The sequence below is a fragment of the Triplophysa rosa genome, linkage group LG12 (assembly GCF_024868665.1).
Source record: "Triplophysa rosa linkage group LG12, Trosa_1v2, whole genome shotgun sequence".
Lineage (NCBI taxonomy): Eukaryota > Metazoa > Chordata > Actinopteri > Cypriniformes > Nemacheilidae > Triplophysa > Triplophysa rosa.
The window spans coordinates 23037495-23054400 of record NC_079901.1 but is presented as its reverse complement, the minus strand read 5'-3'; the positions used below and the strand labels follow the sequence as shown (position 1 = coordinate 23054400).

The following is a 16906-nucleotide window of genomic DNA, read 5'->3' as shown; positions in this document are numbered from 1 at the left end:
TTTAAAGGTTTCTTTTAAAGACGATCTTTAAAAACTGAGCGCAGGGGGATCTGAATTGGATTAGTTTTAATATTGCTCCATTAGCAACGATCCTGCATGGAGAAACAAGTCATGACAAGCCTTTAACAAGAGATAAGCTTTGGGCACACTGAGCGGTGCTGCTGGTGTTTACAACCATATACCTGAACCAGCTCCTCACAACTCCCTTTTACAGTATTTTCTACAAAGTATTTTTCTTAGTAAACTGACTGTTTTCTTTCCTCGGGCAGTAAATACCTTGTGGTTTGGAGAACAGCTCTTACGGTGCATACAGTCGGTTAAGTTTTGAAAGCGTTGATGTATTTGTGGGAAATTACGCATCCTAATTTCATTTGGTCATCTAGTTTGACAAGCACAGCAACAATAAAACAAATGCCAACATAATGACAAAAGTATCTAAAGATAGTTCCTGATTGGAAAGATACCTGATCTTCCTGTCAATGCGTTGTTTCTTGTTCCTGTTAACTTCTGAACTGAGCTGGTAAACCTGATTTAGAAACAAACAGGTAAATTCAGTAGGTTGAATTAGGAATATTAGGACATGGCTAGAAAAACAATAACGTTTATATTACAATAATTGTGTTTATTTTGGAAAAAAAATAAGAAGTCATATCATGTCATCTCACTTATTTCTTTGAAGCTATTGTAAATCTGCTCTCATTAGGCTGAACCCTTTAAAAACATCTCTCAGACTGAAATAATGATCCATAAAATAAGAGCAGCTCTCGTCTCTTTTGAGCATCTTTGTGTTCTCTTCTCGTCCAGTCCCTGTTCTCTTCGTACACACTTCAACTTCTGCAAATCTCAAAATCTGTCCTCTTCATTTCTTTTTTCTGCTCACTACACTTCATTTTAGTGCACTTTTCTTCTGAGTCCTCACTGTTTCTTTCCTCTGGATTTTCACAGATGACTTATACCCTTATCGAAAAAAACTGTATGAATGACTTGGAAAATTGCTTAAACTGATTTTTGCATGAACTTACATCTACTGTTTAGAAGAAACTACGCATATAATTTCATGACAACAAGAAACATGAATTATGCATTTTGTAAAACTGTATACTGTATGTGCACACACAGTATTTTCTTTTCATCATAATCATCATAATAGTTTTCTTCATTATTTATTTAGTAAAATTCCCCTATACTTTATTATGGAAAGTTCCAAGTGTCTAATTTTAGAACAGAACGTGTTGTACCCAAATACTTCGCATAGCACCAGTTAGTAATCCAGTTTATGTTGCTTTAAATAATTAACTTGACTTGCACAACTAGTTCATTTCCTTTACTGCACGTGTTACCAACAAGCCACGGAAAACCCTGCGTATTTTCCCAATGAGCAACAAACGCGCTGACTGCAACACGTGAGCGGTTTGTTGAATGTTTGTGTGCATTCTATTGCAATCGTTACCCATAATGGGTGTGTGTATTTATTTAGTAGATATCCAAATTCTATCCAAAATAACTTACTATTAAAAGCATTTACAGTAAGGGTTTAATAATAATCTTGTCAACAAAGATATGCTTACAAGGATGAATTTAGTTCATGCTAAAGATGAACAACATGAAAGAGATTAGACAATGGAAAGCCAGAGGGTAACTAAAACAAAAGGGTGGTGTTGATAAGGAATCATTTCTGGAAATGACAAATTATAGATTGACATTTCCTCCATCAGGTGCTTATAAAGAGTTGTCTGCTGCAGTAGAGTTAGTGAATCTCTGAGATCTGATCATCATGTTTCTGACATCTCTGTTCCTGACCCTGCAGGTGCTGGTCACCACCGTCACGGCCTCGCACTACTATGGAGGCTCAATGACTTTTAACTCGAGAAGAAACATTGATGGATCGTACAAGGTAAGAATCTTTAGTGGTTTTGACATTTTACAAACCATTTTCTTATTTGTTGGGTTGATGAAAGTAGCATTTTAAACAGTAATAATTCAAGGAGTATAACCTTACTTAAAGTCTCCATTAATCAAAATGTAAGTTTGTTAGTCTTAAGGTTACTTTTAAGGTAGTGTGCATCAAAAGAACTTTCGTTTTTCATGTGTGCAAAAAAAACAGGAATTGATGACATCATTCTGCATTTGAACTTGAAATCAAATTTCCCCCACCTCAATGAGGTCTAGTCAATCATGCGTCACAGCCTATTAAACGACATTTATTATTTGAATTTATAACTTACAGGAGAACTTGTTTCAAATTTGTTCATGCTTTGAAGATGTTTGTTCAGTATGTCAACGAAATCCCTTCTGGTTACTTAAAAAAGGGAGAAGCTACTCTACATGTGATGATCTGTTTCAGTTGAAATTACGTCAATACATCAAACAATTGCTGTGCATTCCATGGCACTTCAGTGGGACTTTAAAAGCTCCAAATAATTTTATAAAGCATGTATTATTACAGGTGGAACTTCGCTTCAAGACGACCTACCATCATTGCTACACATATGACTACTGGTCATGCCCTTCTGGAAACTGCGGCGTTGAGAACAGTTACGTGATGGGTCAAGTAGATTCGAGTCTCAACGGGGGCACCTGGTGTCAGTCTGAGGGAATCATAACACGGACCGTTTCCACCAACAAACCCTTTGACATGCTGTAAGTGTATACTGTACTGTACTGTACACTTATTTAAAACAAAATTAGACAGTAAAAATGTTACAAATTATACAAATCTTCCCATGTGTCAACAGAAAACAAAGTTGCTGCTGGATCTTTAACACTATCACAACATCTGGACCCTGGAGTCTTCTCACGCATGTTGACCTCGGAGTGAGATCAGACACCACCGAGCCCAATAGATCCCCAATCACCACCGCACTACCGTTGATTAGGTAAGAATTATTCATATTTAAACAATTATTAAAAACTGTCCAACTCCTGTCTGTTTGTTGTAATTATAATTATAATTATAATTATGACATGCCCAGCAATGACAAGTAAAATTAAAATGAAAAAATCACTTGTACCAAATTGAAATTGATTTGGGTTGTTTCTAGAGTTCCTCAGAACTGCCCCAGGAGGTACAATCTGTTGGCTTTTGATCCTGACGGCGATCACGTCAGATGTAGATATGGACGGAGAAACATTAATGAGTGTGGAATTTGCAACGAACCTGTTGGTTTTTCTGTGGATGAGGTAAAAATAAAATACTGTATATTATTCTCTGTCAGAAAATGTAGTATATGTTAATTATTTTAAATTGTTCTGTTTATATTAAAGATTCTTTTGTTGTCCAAAGCAAATTTAACATCTTGGGGCAGCCAAATACTTAACAATAGAGCAGTTTCATAACATTTTTGTTTTTATAGATTAACTGTGCGTTGTCATATGACTACACATGGCTCCCTGGAGTTTACTCGTTTGAGCTGGTGCTGGAGGATTTCCCCATGCATGACATCACTGTGTCCTACAACAACCAACCCGGGGTCATGAGAAAGCGACGTATGGTTCCACCCAATTTTGAAACTACTACTGCAGTTACAACCACAGAGGAACCAACAACAACCACAACTGTACCGACAACAACCACAACTCCATGGAAAACAACCACAACTCCACCGACAACAACCACAACTCCACCGACAACAACCACAACTCCACCGACAACAACCACAACTCCACCGACAACAACCACAACTCCACTGACAACAACCACAACTCCACCGACAACAACTGCATCAACAACAACCACAGATCCACCGACTACAACAATGTCTGGACCAAACCCCCATTTACCACTGAGCAAAATTCCTCTTCAGTTTTCTCTCCAAGGTATTACAGAGTTTTGAATTGCATTAAAAATGTTTCTTAAACTGCAGCGTCTGATTATGTACTGTATTTGTTGCTTGGTGTTTCAGTTGATGGTCCAGCTCCATCTTGCACCGAGGGTGAATATCTACCACGGTTCCTTCACCCAACACCTCATCATGGAGAACACCTGCAGGCTCGTGTGAATCAGGAGCTGGAAATCAGAATCAACGCTTTTGCGTCTTTATCAAGGTTTTTAATCCAAGATTACTTCTGTGCTGTTTTAGTACAATTAAAATTTTAATCAATTTTATTAGAAAAATCAACCGAAAGAGAAGATTAGTATTGGATTAGAAGTCAATTCTGTCATCCTAACAATCAGGATGACAGAATAACAGGCACATTTCTAACGTTCTTCGTCTTTCATTTTTTGTTATCCAGTATTATTGATGTCATCATTAGTGGACCTCTGAACAGCACAAAACACAAAACTACCAGCGGGGAGTATGTGATCAACTGGACACCAACTGCAGAGAACTTCGGCCAACACTTTCCATTTTGCTTCATCGCAGAAGGACAACACGGGTATGTTTCACTCATTACGATCTTATTCCAGCCTCACGTCATATCATGACCATTAACTGTGATCTGTCTCTTTTAAGGTCTAACATTTACCAGTCTGAAATGAGGTGCGTCATTGTAAAGGTGGAAGCTAAAGGTAAGTTTGATACATTATTAACAATAATTCAGACCTTTTAAGATGAATGATAGGGTAAAAATGAAGAATGAATGATTTCTGATTCTATAAGTTTAGATGTTCGTATTAGAAGCGTTTGTAAATGATGTTACATTAACAGAAATACTGTACTCTGTTTTGATTAAATGTGTTTTCAGGACCCAAGGCAAATGTAACCTGCTCACAAAACTCAATGTCTGTGACAATTGAAAAGTCAACCATCAAAAGAATCGATGACAGACACTTGAGGCTGATAGATCCCCTTTGCCGACTTGAGTCCAATACAACCCATGTGTTCACCACCATTCCCCTTAATGGCTGTGGCACTGAAGTGGAGGTGAGATGCCCCAATGACATTTATTTTATATTTCAACCAAAATCACTTAAAAACCAGTGGGCAGCCTAACAATTCGAAAACTTCTGTTACTTCGCAGGAGAACGAAAGTGAGCTTATCTTCAAGAATAAAATCACGTCGTCCGATGACCCCAGGGACATTATAACCAGACACCATGAACTAGAAATTGAATTATTGTGCAAATACCAGAAGAGAAGCAACATTACAGTGGAGTTTGATACTCACAGACAAGTGATCAACTTCACAGAAAGAGGCTTCGGTTCATTCAGCTACCAGTTTGAGTTTTATGGCTCCGAGAGTTTCTACAACAGAATTGATGTAAACTCCTACCCGCTGGAGTATGATGTGGGTGAGATGATCTACATGCAGATTGAGCCCGTCACTCCAGTCCAAAACACTGAGATCTTCCTCGAGTCCTGTGCAGCTACACCCTACGATAATCCCGACTACCCCATCTCGTACCCCATCATCACAAATGGGTACGATTCTTGAAACCCCACTTATTGTTTCCCACAGACTACTGCACTTTTCCTCTAACATTAGAGAGACAGTTCACCCGAACATAAAAATTAGGTCGTCATTTATTTACCCTCATGTGGTTTGAAACCTGTATACATGTATGAGTCTTTCTTCTGTGGAATACAAAAGAAGATATTTTGAGAAGTGTTCGTACAATGGAAGTCAATTGGGTCGGGTGTATTTCAGTTGCCAGCGTTCTACAGAATGTCTTCTTTTGTGTTCTGCAGTTAATGCAGAACAGAAGTGATGGTAAAGGTACAATCCCAAGCCCATAAATGAATCAAAATGTGTTTTTATCATTTCAGATGCAATGTGGACGAAACGGTTCAGATTTTCTCCGATCACCAACCGTACGTCCAGTTTGGGATGGAGGCCTTCAAATTCATTGGACTCCACAACCAAGTAAGGCCGGCATATATGCTTCAATAAAAGGTACAGTATAAAATCAAATAAATACGAAAGACTGTCTCTCTTCTCTACAGGTGTTCATCAGCTGCTCTATCGTCATCTGTGAGGCAAATAATCCCAACACCCGCTGTTCGCAAGGCTGCACAAACAACCAGGTACCTCCACCACCCCACCATCATCACAAGAGAGAAGCTGCAATCCAGACCGGCAGTCACTTCATTTCCCAGGGTCCCCTGCGGCTGAGACGTGCAACACGTAAGATGAGATTTGCTTGTGAAGTAGATGCTCACATAATCATCTAACATGTTCCTCATCATCATCGCCTTTATTCACATTTCAGAGGTCACTGTAAGCCAAGGTGTGAATCTGAACCTCGCTGTCATCGCTGGCTGTCTCCTAGCAATGGTTGCCATGGTGTGCGGAGTCACCGTTTATAGATCGAGGATGTCAAAGATCACATACCAGCCGTTGCCATCACACGAGTTTTGAGCGTGAGCGTGATGCTCAGTATTTGCGGGCATCGGCTTCTTATAACATAGAAGTGCTTTATGTTTACAATACAGCAGAACTTCGCATGAACATATGTTTTATGTAAATCTTACTATCTTTCTTTTTGTACTTTTTCATTTTAGTTTCATTGGTTGATGAATAAAGAATCAATGGTGAAAGTGTTTTCGGTTGTTCTTGTGCATGATGAGAAGGAGCCAAACAAACTGTGTACAGAACAGCTGCAGATTAAACATCTTTAACAGAAAAGCATTTATATGTAATGTAAAGTAACTAGATGTTTCTCTTGAGGAAAGCCTCAGAAATCTCACAAATGTCTCCATTAGAGTTTCAGAAGCAATCTCAACAACGTCACAAACTGAGCTCAAAGTTGGCAAGTCTGCAATCAAAAAGTCCATTTTTTTGAAGATCTCGTTATAAACTCCAATATTTCTAATCAACTGTCTTTGATTTTATTTTTTTCTACGTAGCAATTTTAGGAGAAACATCTCAGACTAAGGCTGCATTTACATTTACATGCGACCTGTATCTGGATGTTGTCCACATACACGTTGAAAAGTCAAATGTAAACGTGCTTCTGATGCTTATGTTATCCTGATCCAGAAGTAGTCGAGGACGCATTGTGATCGGATCTCAGTGTGAAACGGAGCTCTGAATACACAGCATATATCAATTACAAACAGAAACAAACTTGTATAGTGTTGCGAATAGGTGATGTCAGTAAGCATGCTATTTAGGGCGCAAACCAAAGAAATGACGCGCTATCACTTGGAGCCGAACCAACCCACTTCCCATCGCTGCCTCGATTTCAACATGGCTGAGGTGGATACTTTCCAGTGTATCGTTATCTGTAACATGCTCATCCTCCCACTTATACGTGTTCTGTGAAATCTCTATTTTTAAATTGCAGGCTTTTTTAAATAATGGGCAGGAAACTAGAGATCCGATCAGATATCCAGATGTGGAAGCCACTTGATGTTGACAAGTGTAAACGCAGTGTCCTGGTTGTCTGAAGATCCGATCTGCTTGTTCGTATCACAGAGATCGCATGTTAATGACAAATATAAACGCAGCCTAACTTGATACTTAAATGAAACATATGAGAACTCTATTTAAAAAAACTCTATTTAATCAAAACAACTGAGCAGTAAATTTTTCCTAGGTTTTTGTGTTGAGCAAGCTCAAAATTTACATTTTAAAAGTTAGTGATACCAAAATCTAATCACCAAAGCTAACTACTGTTAAAAACTGTTTATAAGTATATTTTAGATAAAGGCCAAGAGAAAACAAACTATTGACAAAGATATACAATGAATGGCGAGAAATGCAACCCTCAATATGGCCACTAGTATCGGCCGATAAATGGTCATTTTTAGTGTTATCGATATTGGCCAATAATCAAATTTAGGCCGATAAATTATAGTCAATAGATTATTAATGATTTTCTCTAATTAAACCATTTCAGCTGCACGCTGCGCACAGTTAAAATCCAGTACAGTACTGTCTTTCTGTCGTGATCATTCACTTACTGTTATTAGCAAAACATTGTAAATTTAGGTGTACAGTATGTAGATATTTATGAATGTGTAAATTATAGGAGCAAATGCATACTTTTTTAAACCGATTGCTGTCTTGAGACCTGTTAGACATGTGGCTATTGAACACTTTTCTGGGTTTCTTTTGAAGAACATCTATAATTTGTTTATTAAATAAACATACCAGAAAAGTTTATAAGTTAAAGAATCTGTGTAAAGTAGGCTTGATTTCTGCAGTGAATGTTTTCAAATAAAAGCAACTGTCCACTTTTTGCCTTCTGTTTCAGTCTCAGAAAATGTCATATTAATATTTAGATACTGTATAGATTAGGCGACCTAAAAAAGGTGATTTTAGCGCAATTTATGCTTAGCAAACCAATGTTGTGATACGGTTCATGTCATGTTTAATAATTGATCGGAAATATGCTGTTTAATTGTGATTTTAGTCAGCGATTTTAGAAATATGTGCCTTCCTCCATTCAAGTAGATAGGACTGTGGACTTGCTATGATGTAAATTGCTGCCCAAAGGCGTTGCAAACATGGCCGCCGAGTGGCACGACTTCCACAAACGGACTTTGCTATTGATGGCGTTGTAGAACCAGACCTCTACTACAAGAAGCATAACTCTTGTTTTGCCATCATGTAAAGATGAATACAAATATTAAAACAAAAATAAAGATGGACAAACAATAATCCAGCATTAGATAATCTAGTTTTCCTTAGCTTCATTTGCTTGTGTAATACAACTGGTTTCTGTGTCCTGAATCTGAATGTGTTACTGAGAATTCATTTTATAACACCTGCCTGTCAATCCTGGTTATCAAGTAACAAAAGAACAAAGAACAATTTCTAAATACAATAGATCAATTCTATTAATTAAAAGACAACACCTTCTGAAAACAAAACTAACTACTGGCCTTTTCTTGCATGCTTTTATAGGTTTCAAATTATTTGTAAAACAAAAGGCAAATAATGTCAGTAGCTCCTTGTGTTGTATTATGGCCTCTAAAATTCCATACAAAAAGGTTTGAAGTGCTTTACATAGCAAGATGAAAGATATAATTGCGATTGATACATGATATATTCTTCTTTCGTTTAACTAGAAGTCACAAGATGACAAACTAGAAACGTCACATGCTCTTACATAACTAATTATTTGCATATTTATTAAAAAGGTTACAGTGGTAAAATTTAATAAAATGTCATTTTAACAATTGTCTCATTGTCTCAGTAGTTTCTATTTTTATTTCTCCTGAGCAGTTTTAGGATCTGAGGCTATAACACTGTGTCTATACACGACAGGCGTTGTTGTGCCGTGCTGCATCCAGTGTGGAAAAAAAATTCAAATGCGCTATATTTTCTTTTGTCGTTTCGTGTCGCACCGCGTCAGGTGTAAGACAGGGTGTAAGAATGCAACATGATGCTTAAAAGAAACAAATCAGAAGTTATCAGATCTCCTGAGCTGTGAAAAAACAACCTATGAGCAAAAACATTTTCTCCTGAGCATGAACGTTTTATCTGTAACTTTGATTTTCAGATTTTTTATGTGGTCTCAGTTCTCAGGTCTTCAGGTTTTTTAGTTAAAAATAATAATTCTCCATAATATCTCGTTTCATCTGATCTGATGGTATTGTCCAGTTCCAACATTTAAAATGAAAGTCATTGATTCCAACACACTGTATGATTAAAATGAACACTACGGCATTGGAACTGTTCTTCACAGAAAACTGCGTTGCTATGTAGTGCAGTTTTATTCAAAATGTCAACAGAAATCAATTGTGGCAAAGAAATCTGAGACTTGGAAAAAACCCGACAACAAACCCGTCAAAAGACATTGTGTTGTCGTGAAATTACTCTGACCTTCCTATAAGTCCAAAACACTTTGACGCATAAAGTTTTCAATGTGAATTCTATACAAGTAGACACTATGAGCCCTTTAATGCACTGGTATTTGATTTTTGTTGTACACAAAGTGAGCCTTTGTCTCGTGTATATTAGTGTTTGGTGTTTGTTTGATGACTATGACAACAACTAAAGTGAAAATACATTGCAAAAGGTTTGTTTTTATAAAAGGTCTGAACAGTAACAAGAAAAAAAAAACATTCTTGTCATTGTGATGCTGAAGATAAATTTAATGCTCAGCTGATAACGCAGTATACTTAAATTCAGATTTTGTCATGAACGCAGAACTTTGATGTTATTTTTTATCATTAGAGGTGCCAGTGAAAAATAAAGAGAAATATTTAACATTCGTGTTTTGTATTACAGTCATTCATATTCTTATTTCATTTCAAATCAATATTTAATTGAGTAAGTTTTAGTATGAATTTATACCGGCTATGGCCTAATTATAAAACTATATATTTTACAGTGGCTAATATATTTTGATCAATGCATGTGTTCTCTGCTTATATTTTTGTGAATGATTTTGGTAATGAAAGAATTTGATTAGATATAGTTTTAAATTACAACATTTGATTTTCAAATCAATCGATAGCAAAATAATTCTCAGATGGCAGGTTTTTACCTGATATGATTTACATTGTTTTTATTTACGTTCATATGTGGTTTTGTGGTTATCAAGAAATGCGTAGGTTTCAGGAAATATATCATATTTATGTGTCTTATTTGTCATTTTAGAAAAACTCATGTTTCATTGCTATAAAATTAGACTAATTCTTTTTATAAGACATCAAATTAAATAGATTTTGTTTTTGTGCCACCTGTTTTAAAAGGCTGGTGATCTTATTCATCATAAACCGTAGGTATAATCGATAGCGAAAGAATTCTCAGATGACAGGTTTTACCGGACTGGATTTACATTGTTTTCTTACTCTGATAAGCTTTTGGAAAAGTGATTCTTCAACATGATTTATGCCAAACTCTTCTTTTGAAATATCTTTAAGATATCGTATTTGATTAATATACTTCTATTCTGAGAATTTCAACTCAACGATGAGTTATTTCTTTAACTTTTAAGAAAGCGAACAAGTATTGTTTGAAACGGATTTACACCCCACGTCACATCATTGTTATAGAGGAATGCAAGAGAAACCTGCCACTAAAGCAAACACAAAGACAAGATTAATATTAGGAGACACTATTTGTCACAGTTACTTTACATTACGTATTACATCCATAGCACCATTCTGGAAATGCATTTAGATTTTATTTTTATTTTTATCTCCTGGAAATGTATACTATTAACAACACGCTTTAGAAATTGAGCTGCAGAAACGCAAACCTGAAACTTAAAAGGAAGAAACGAACTAAATCTCTAATACTCTGGACTGGCTTGCATTCTGTGCAGTAGACTTTGGAAGGTTTGGAGAGGTATTTGCTTTAAGAATCACAAACATCGGTCAGATCAGTAGTTTCACATTTTAAGCATGTGATTTCTTAGAAGAGGCAAGGAAATGCCCTTGTATTTTTTGCGTATGATGTCAAGCTTGACAACCCATCCCTTCTCACCTGAGATGTATATAAGGAGGTGAGGCACAGGTGAGCGTTACAGGTAGAGTGAGCTGGAGGACTCAGCTACCATGATGTCTTCATTAGTGGTATTGAATCTACTTCTTCTAGTGTCCATCGCTTCAGCAGGACACTATTATGGAGGCTCATTGACCTTCACAACTAAAGGAACAAATCCAGATGGGAGCATTAGGGTAAGGTTATTTTTCTTTCTTGAAAAATGAATTAAGTGTATTTATTAACTTTTTAATATTTTTTAATTTATGTAGAAATTTATGTAGAAAATTTTAAGGATTTTGTTGTTTAAATCTGTAATTCGAAATACTTTTAAACTGGCAAAAATCAAATAAAATCTGCAATAAAGTAATCTAAGTGAATCAAAATGCATATTTGATTGAAAAATAAATGTATAAAAATTCCCAAACAGTTACAATTATTACAAATCAGCCTTTTGAAACCAACTGTACCTGCATCAGTGCACTGAACTCATTTTTTTCTGTTTAGTACAAATTCTAGTACGTAGGCTATTTATTATCAGATTACTTTTCAAACATATTTACAGAGACGCAGATATATTGAACTGTAACTGTTGTAATGCTGAAGTGTACCTCACCAGCAATATAAAAAGGTGTCTCTTTTTTACAAAAAGGTTGAATTTCGCATCAAGCAAACCTATGATGAGATTTCATGTTATTATCAACCATATTACTGCGCCTCTGGAGACTGTGGCTATGAGAGCAGTCAGCTCTTTGGACAGGTTGACCGCAGCTCTAATGGCAGAAGTGGTTATACCAACACTTGGTGCCAAAATGAAGCTGTTGTCACAAGAAACGTCCACGGAAACACACCATTTGATATGCAGTAAGTCTTCTGCACAATTTTGCTTTGTTGATTAAAAAACATTTTATTTAGTTTTTTCTGATCCTTTTGTGATTGTATTATAGGGATTATTCCTGCTGCTGGGTGCCCACAGTAAACTATGTTGGTAGTTGGAGACTCTGGACGCACGTAGATCTTGGCATAAGATCTGACATTAATGCACCCAACCAGTCCCCTCTCACCACTATTTTACCACTTATACGGTATGACAGTTTTTTCATTGAGATTGAAATATTCATTAGTGAGACTTAAAATGAATAAGAATTATTAATGTGTCAGGACCATATTAGAGTCATGGTCTTATAATATTTTGACTATTGACATTTTAACAGCGTTTTCTCGTTGTTGTTCTTAATGGACAAAATACACACAAACCAAAATCAGAAGTAGATGATCACTTTAGAATGATTTTCATATACAGTATAACAAGTGACTTGGTGAATAACGTGTTTTTGTATGTTCAAATCATTAAGTGTCCCCCAAAACTGCCCTCGTACATACCGCATAATGGCCTTTGACCCAGACGGCGATCAGGTCAGATGCAGATATGGACTTCAGCAGAACAGTGAATGTGACCGGTGTGACCAGCCAAGTGGTTTCCACCTAAATCAGGTAAGACACAGTGTAAATCATTTGGGATTTAATCTGGCATGACAAAAGTTCACAATACAGTACGTGAAAATTTCAATAGAGGCTGTGTTAAAGGGATAGTTCGCCCAACAATGAAAATTCTGTCATCATTTACTCACCTTCGAGTTGTTCCAAATCTATACAAATTTCTTTGATCTGATGAACACAGAGAAAGATATTTGGAAGAATGCTTGTAACCAAACAGATCTTGCCCCCCCAACCCCCCCCCCCAACATTGACTCCCATAGTAGGAAAAATTACTTTATCATTTTTTTTGTTCTGTTGAACACAAAAGAAGACATTTTGAAGAATGTAGGACAGCAAACAGTTCTGGGGCACTTTTGACGACCATTGTATTTTTTCCTAGTATGGGAGTCTATGGGGGGCGAGATCTGTTTGGTTATAGGCATTCTTCCATATATCTGATGTTTATCAGAACAAATAAATGTATACAGATTTGGAACAACTCGAAGGTGAGTAAATGATGACAAAATTTTCATTTTGGGGTGAACTATACCTTTAATGTGTTCATATTTATTCCCCATAGCGTGCCTGCACTTTAGAGTACAGCAGTACATACAACACAGGTGTCTATGGATTTGAGCTGGTTCTGGAGGACTTCCCGAAAAAACACACCACTCTCGCCTACTCTGATGGCTCGCGGTCTTACAGGTGCCCTCTAGGGAGTGCAAGGAAAAAACGTTCAGCATATTACACAACGCCATACCCGACCAGCACACCTTTAACAACCCCATACTGGTGGTGGTGGTATCAACAGCAAACTACCACTATACCACCTACAACTACTGAAGCACCTACAACTACCGAAGCTTCTACAACTACTGAAGCACCTACAACTACCGAAGCTTCTACAACTACCGAAGCACCTACGACTACCCCGTGGTGGTGGCATATCCAACAAACTACCACGCTACCAACAACTACCCCATGGTGGTGGAATCATCATCAAAATAATGTTGCTACAACTACACCATCATGGTGGTGGTGGCATAACCAACAAACTACCACGCCTCCAACGACGACCCCATGGTGGTGGTGGTTGTATAACCAACAACCTACCACACCTCCGATGACAACCCCAGGGTGGTGGTGGCCGCAGACCACGACCACAACGTCACATCAACGTTCTTACGAACCGTTCAGCAAGATCCCACTGCAATTTAGTTTTCTCGGTAAGGTCATCTCTGTTATTTAATGGATTTTAATATGGGTTTTAACTTAAGTGTGTCGTTTACAAACCTTTGTTTGGATATCATTTTAGTTGACCCACCTGCTCCTTCCTGCACTGAGGGACTCTACATTCCTCACTTTTTGTCACCAACGCCACAAAATGGAGAAAAAATCCATGCCGCACCACTCCGTGAACTAGAAATTCGAGTTAAGGCCACAGCAGCTTACACCATGTAAGCACTCAAAATATTCACAAAATATCATATCACTGTTGCATTGTATTACATAAACAAGTGGTGATTTAGAAAAATAAAAAGTTGACATTAAAAATTAATGAAAGGAAATAATTTTGCTTAGTTTGATAAAGTAAAACTGCTTGCGTAGCGGTTTTACAATTAATTGATCCTCAATAAATAAAAGTTTTTAATATGTGCTGTTTTTATCCCTAGGGTTCACGATGTCATCATCAGTGGCCCTCTGAACATAACTAAGCACGCTTTGAGCACTGGAGAGTACGCCATCAGATGGACACCAATGAGGGATGACCTTGGAGAAAGTTTTCCCATATGTTTTATCGCTGAGGCCTCAGATGGGTGGGCATAGCATTCATACTCACTTTTTTTAGATACTGCCAGCAACTCTTAAAGTTAACTCTTCCTATGTATTTCCAGATCGAACATCTATCAGTCTGAAATGAGATGCGTTATTGTCAACGTTGGTCGTCACAACGGTTTGTTAAATAATTCTGATTTATCACTTTCATTGTATTCTTTATCAGTGTCAAGCAGAGCTCCTACATGTAGCACAAACAATGCAAAATCGTCGATTCATTCTTGATTGCTTGTATTCACAGTAAATGCACACGTGACCTGCACTGGAACCAACATGGTCGTTGAAATCGAGCAGCAGAACTCTATTGGCCTCCACAAGGACTATCTGCGACTCAACGATCCAGCCTGTACCTTGAACTCAAACGACACTCACGTCTCAGCAAACATTTCCCTCAATGCTTGTGGTACCATGATTGAGGTAAATCTTTATTTTTTGTGGTTGAAAATTTATTTTTTGTGGTTGAAAATTAAAATTTATTTTTTGTGGTTGAAAAGCATTTGCATTTGCTCTTACTCCATTGAAACAAAATGAAAGTTCCCAATATGATTCTTTCTACAGGAAGATGAACGCTATATCATTTTCAAAAACGAAATTGTCTCAACCGACGACCCTCACAGCATCATTACGAGAAAGCATGAGGTGGAGATTGAGTTCTCCTGTCGTTATGAGAAGAGCAACAACATTTCAATGGAGTTCACTGCGATGAGACACATATACACCGTTACAGAGAAAGGCTTCGGTACCCTTACGTACAATTTCGGACTCTTCCAAACGGCAGACTACACCGCAATGATGAGCTCCTATCCGGCAGAATTTGAGCTTGGGGAAAGGATCTACATGCAGATTGAATCCCAGTCTTCCATCAACGACACCGAGCTTTTCGTCGAGTCGTGTGTTGCGACACCATACAATGACCCCAGCTACCCAACGCCCTATACAATCATTCAAAATGGGTAAGAACAGGTCACCAAGAAACGCAGACGCAAATGAATTCACAATGGAGCCTGTAAGCTTTTCTGTATCTTGTTTTGTGATTGGCAGTCCATTCATTGTTTTTCTTCAGGTGTGCCCTGGATGAAACGGTAGAGTTCTACACAAGCCATGAGCCAAGTGTCCGCTTTGGTATGGAAGCCTTCAAATTTATTGGCCTTCATGATCAGGTAAAATAAAGGAACTTAAATCCTACAAAGATTTATACATGTCCTTTAGCAGAAAATCTTATGCATTCCTCTCTTCTCTTAAGGTGTTCATCAGTTGTTCAGTGATCCTATGTGAGGCATACCATCCCTCCACCCGCTGTTCTCAGGGCTGCATGAACAGCACCGTCAGTCCACCATCCCACCATCATCACAGAAGAGAGGCTCCAATCCAGACCGCCAGTCACTTAATCTCTCAGGGACCCCTGCGACTGAAGAGGAGCGTGGAGCGTGAAGGTAACGATTTTGGATACTTTTTAAAAACTAAATGATGAAGTAACCACTCTGGATTTGCTAAAAGTAAGTGGACTCACTTTTAAATTCAAAGTCAACTGGCAATATTGCTGCCGTTTCATACTTCCAATACTATCCTACATATTAACTGATGCCTTTGTTGTTTCCAGTGACCTCTACAGCTTTGAACCTGAATCTAGTTTTCATTGCTGGATGTCTCCTGGCAGCGGTTGGCATGGTGTGTGGTGTTCTTATCTACAGAACCAGAGGACCACAGATCAAATATCAGCCCCTTCAATCGAGTGAAATTTAGATCCTCTCAGACTCGTCTAAGAATTCACGCCTTTGCTTTCTGAGGGCAGATCTTGGCTAAAGATATCAATCAAATTATTGTTTATGAATGTATGTTATGGGAACTTTTTATATATTCAGTGCATATCCTTCTAAATTCTTTCTATGGAACTCTTTTTATTGCTGATGACAAATAAAAGTACAGAATCTGAGTACCCGATTGGTTAAAACAACACACACCCTCAAAGAGTGTACCAGAGGAATTAGAAATGTATTGTTGTATAAAAATCAACAGTTAGCCTATCAATGGTGGTTTACTGACACAAACCTGGATTGCTTCATGTTAAATGCATTTTAACAGTAGGGGGCGGTTTCCCGGACAGAGTTTAAGACTAGTCCCAGACTCATTTAAATTTTAGAGGTGTCTTGATCGAAAACAACTTGCACTGACATATCTTAAAATATATCGTCAGTGCAATTGTTTTGTCTCAAGATGCACACCAGTAATGTTTTTTGTAAGGTATGTTTTTAAAACGACTTAAATATCC

The 16906-nt window shown here is 37.5% G+C and overlaps 2 protein-coding genes across 2 annotated transcripts; both read left to right on the top strand.

Moving 5' to 3' along the window:
* Nucleotides 1-1737: 1737 nt before the first annotated feature.
* Nucleotides 1738-6482, top strand: LOC130562874 (uncharacterized). The gene is made up of 13 exons (XM_057348177.1): nt 1738-1894; nt 2447-2640; nt 2736-2876; nt 3042-3180; nt 3354-3816; nt 3903-4044; nt 4234-4377; nt 4455-4510; nt 4687-4865; nt 4963-5363; nt 5709-5805; nt 5886-6066; nt 6152-6482. Exons 1-13 carry the CDS (start codon nt 1775-1777, stop codon nt 6298-6300), a joined length of 2406 nt encoding a protein of 801 aa, XP_057204160.1. The 5' UTR covers nt 1738-1774; the 3' UTR covers nt 6301-6482.
* Nucleotides 6483-11365: 4883 nt separating this feature from the next.
* On the top strand, nt 11366-16570 carry LOC130563303 (uncharacterized). Its single transcript, XM_057348757.1, has 13 exons — nt 11366-11519; nt 11975-12186; nt 12270-12407; nt 12678-12816; nt 13382-14027; nt 14117-14258; nt 14475-14618; nt 14697-14755; nt 14879-15054; nt 15196-15590; nt 15701-15797; nt 15881-16070; nt 16238-16570. The coding sequence occupies exons 1-13, from the start codon at nt 11397-11399 to the stop codon at nt 16378-16380; spliced, it is 2604 nt and encodes an 867-aa protein (XP_057204740.1). The 5' UTR covers nt 11366-11396; the 3' UTR covers nt 16381-16570.
* The last annotated feature ends 336 nt before the right edge of the window (nt 16571-16906 follow it).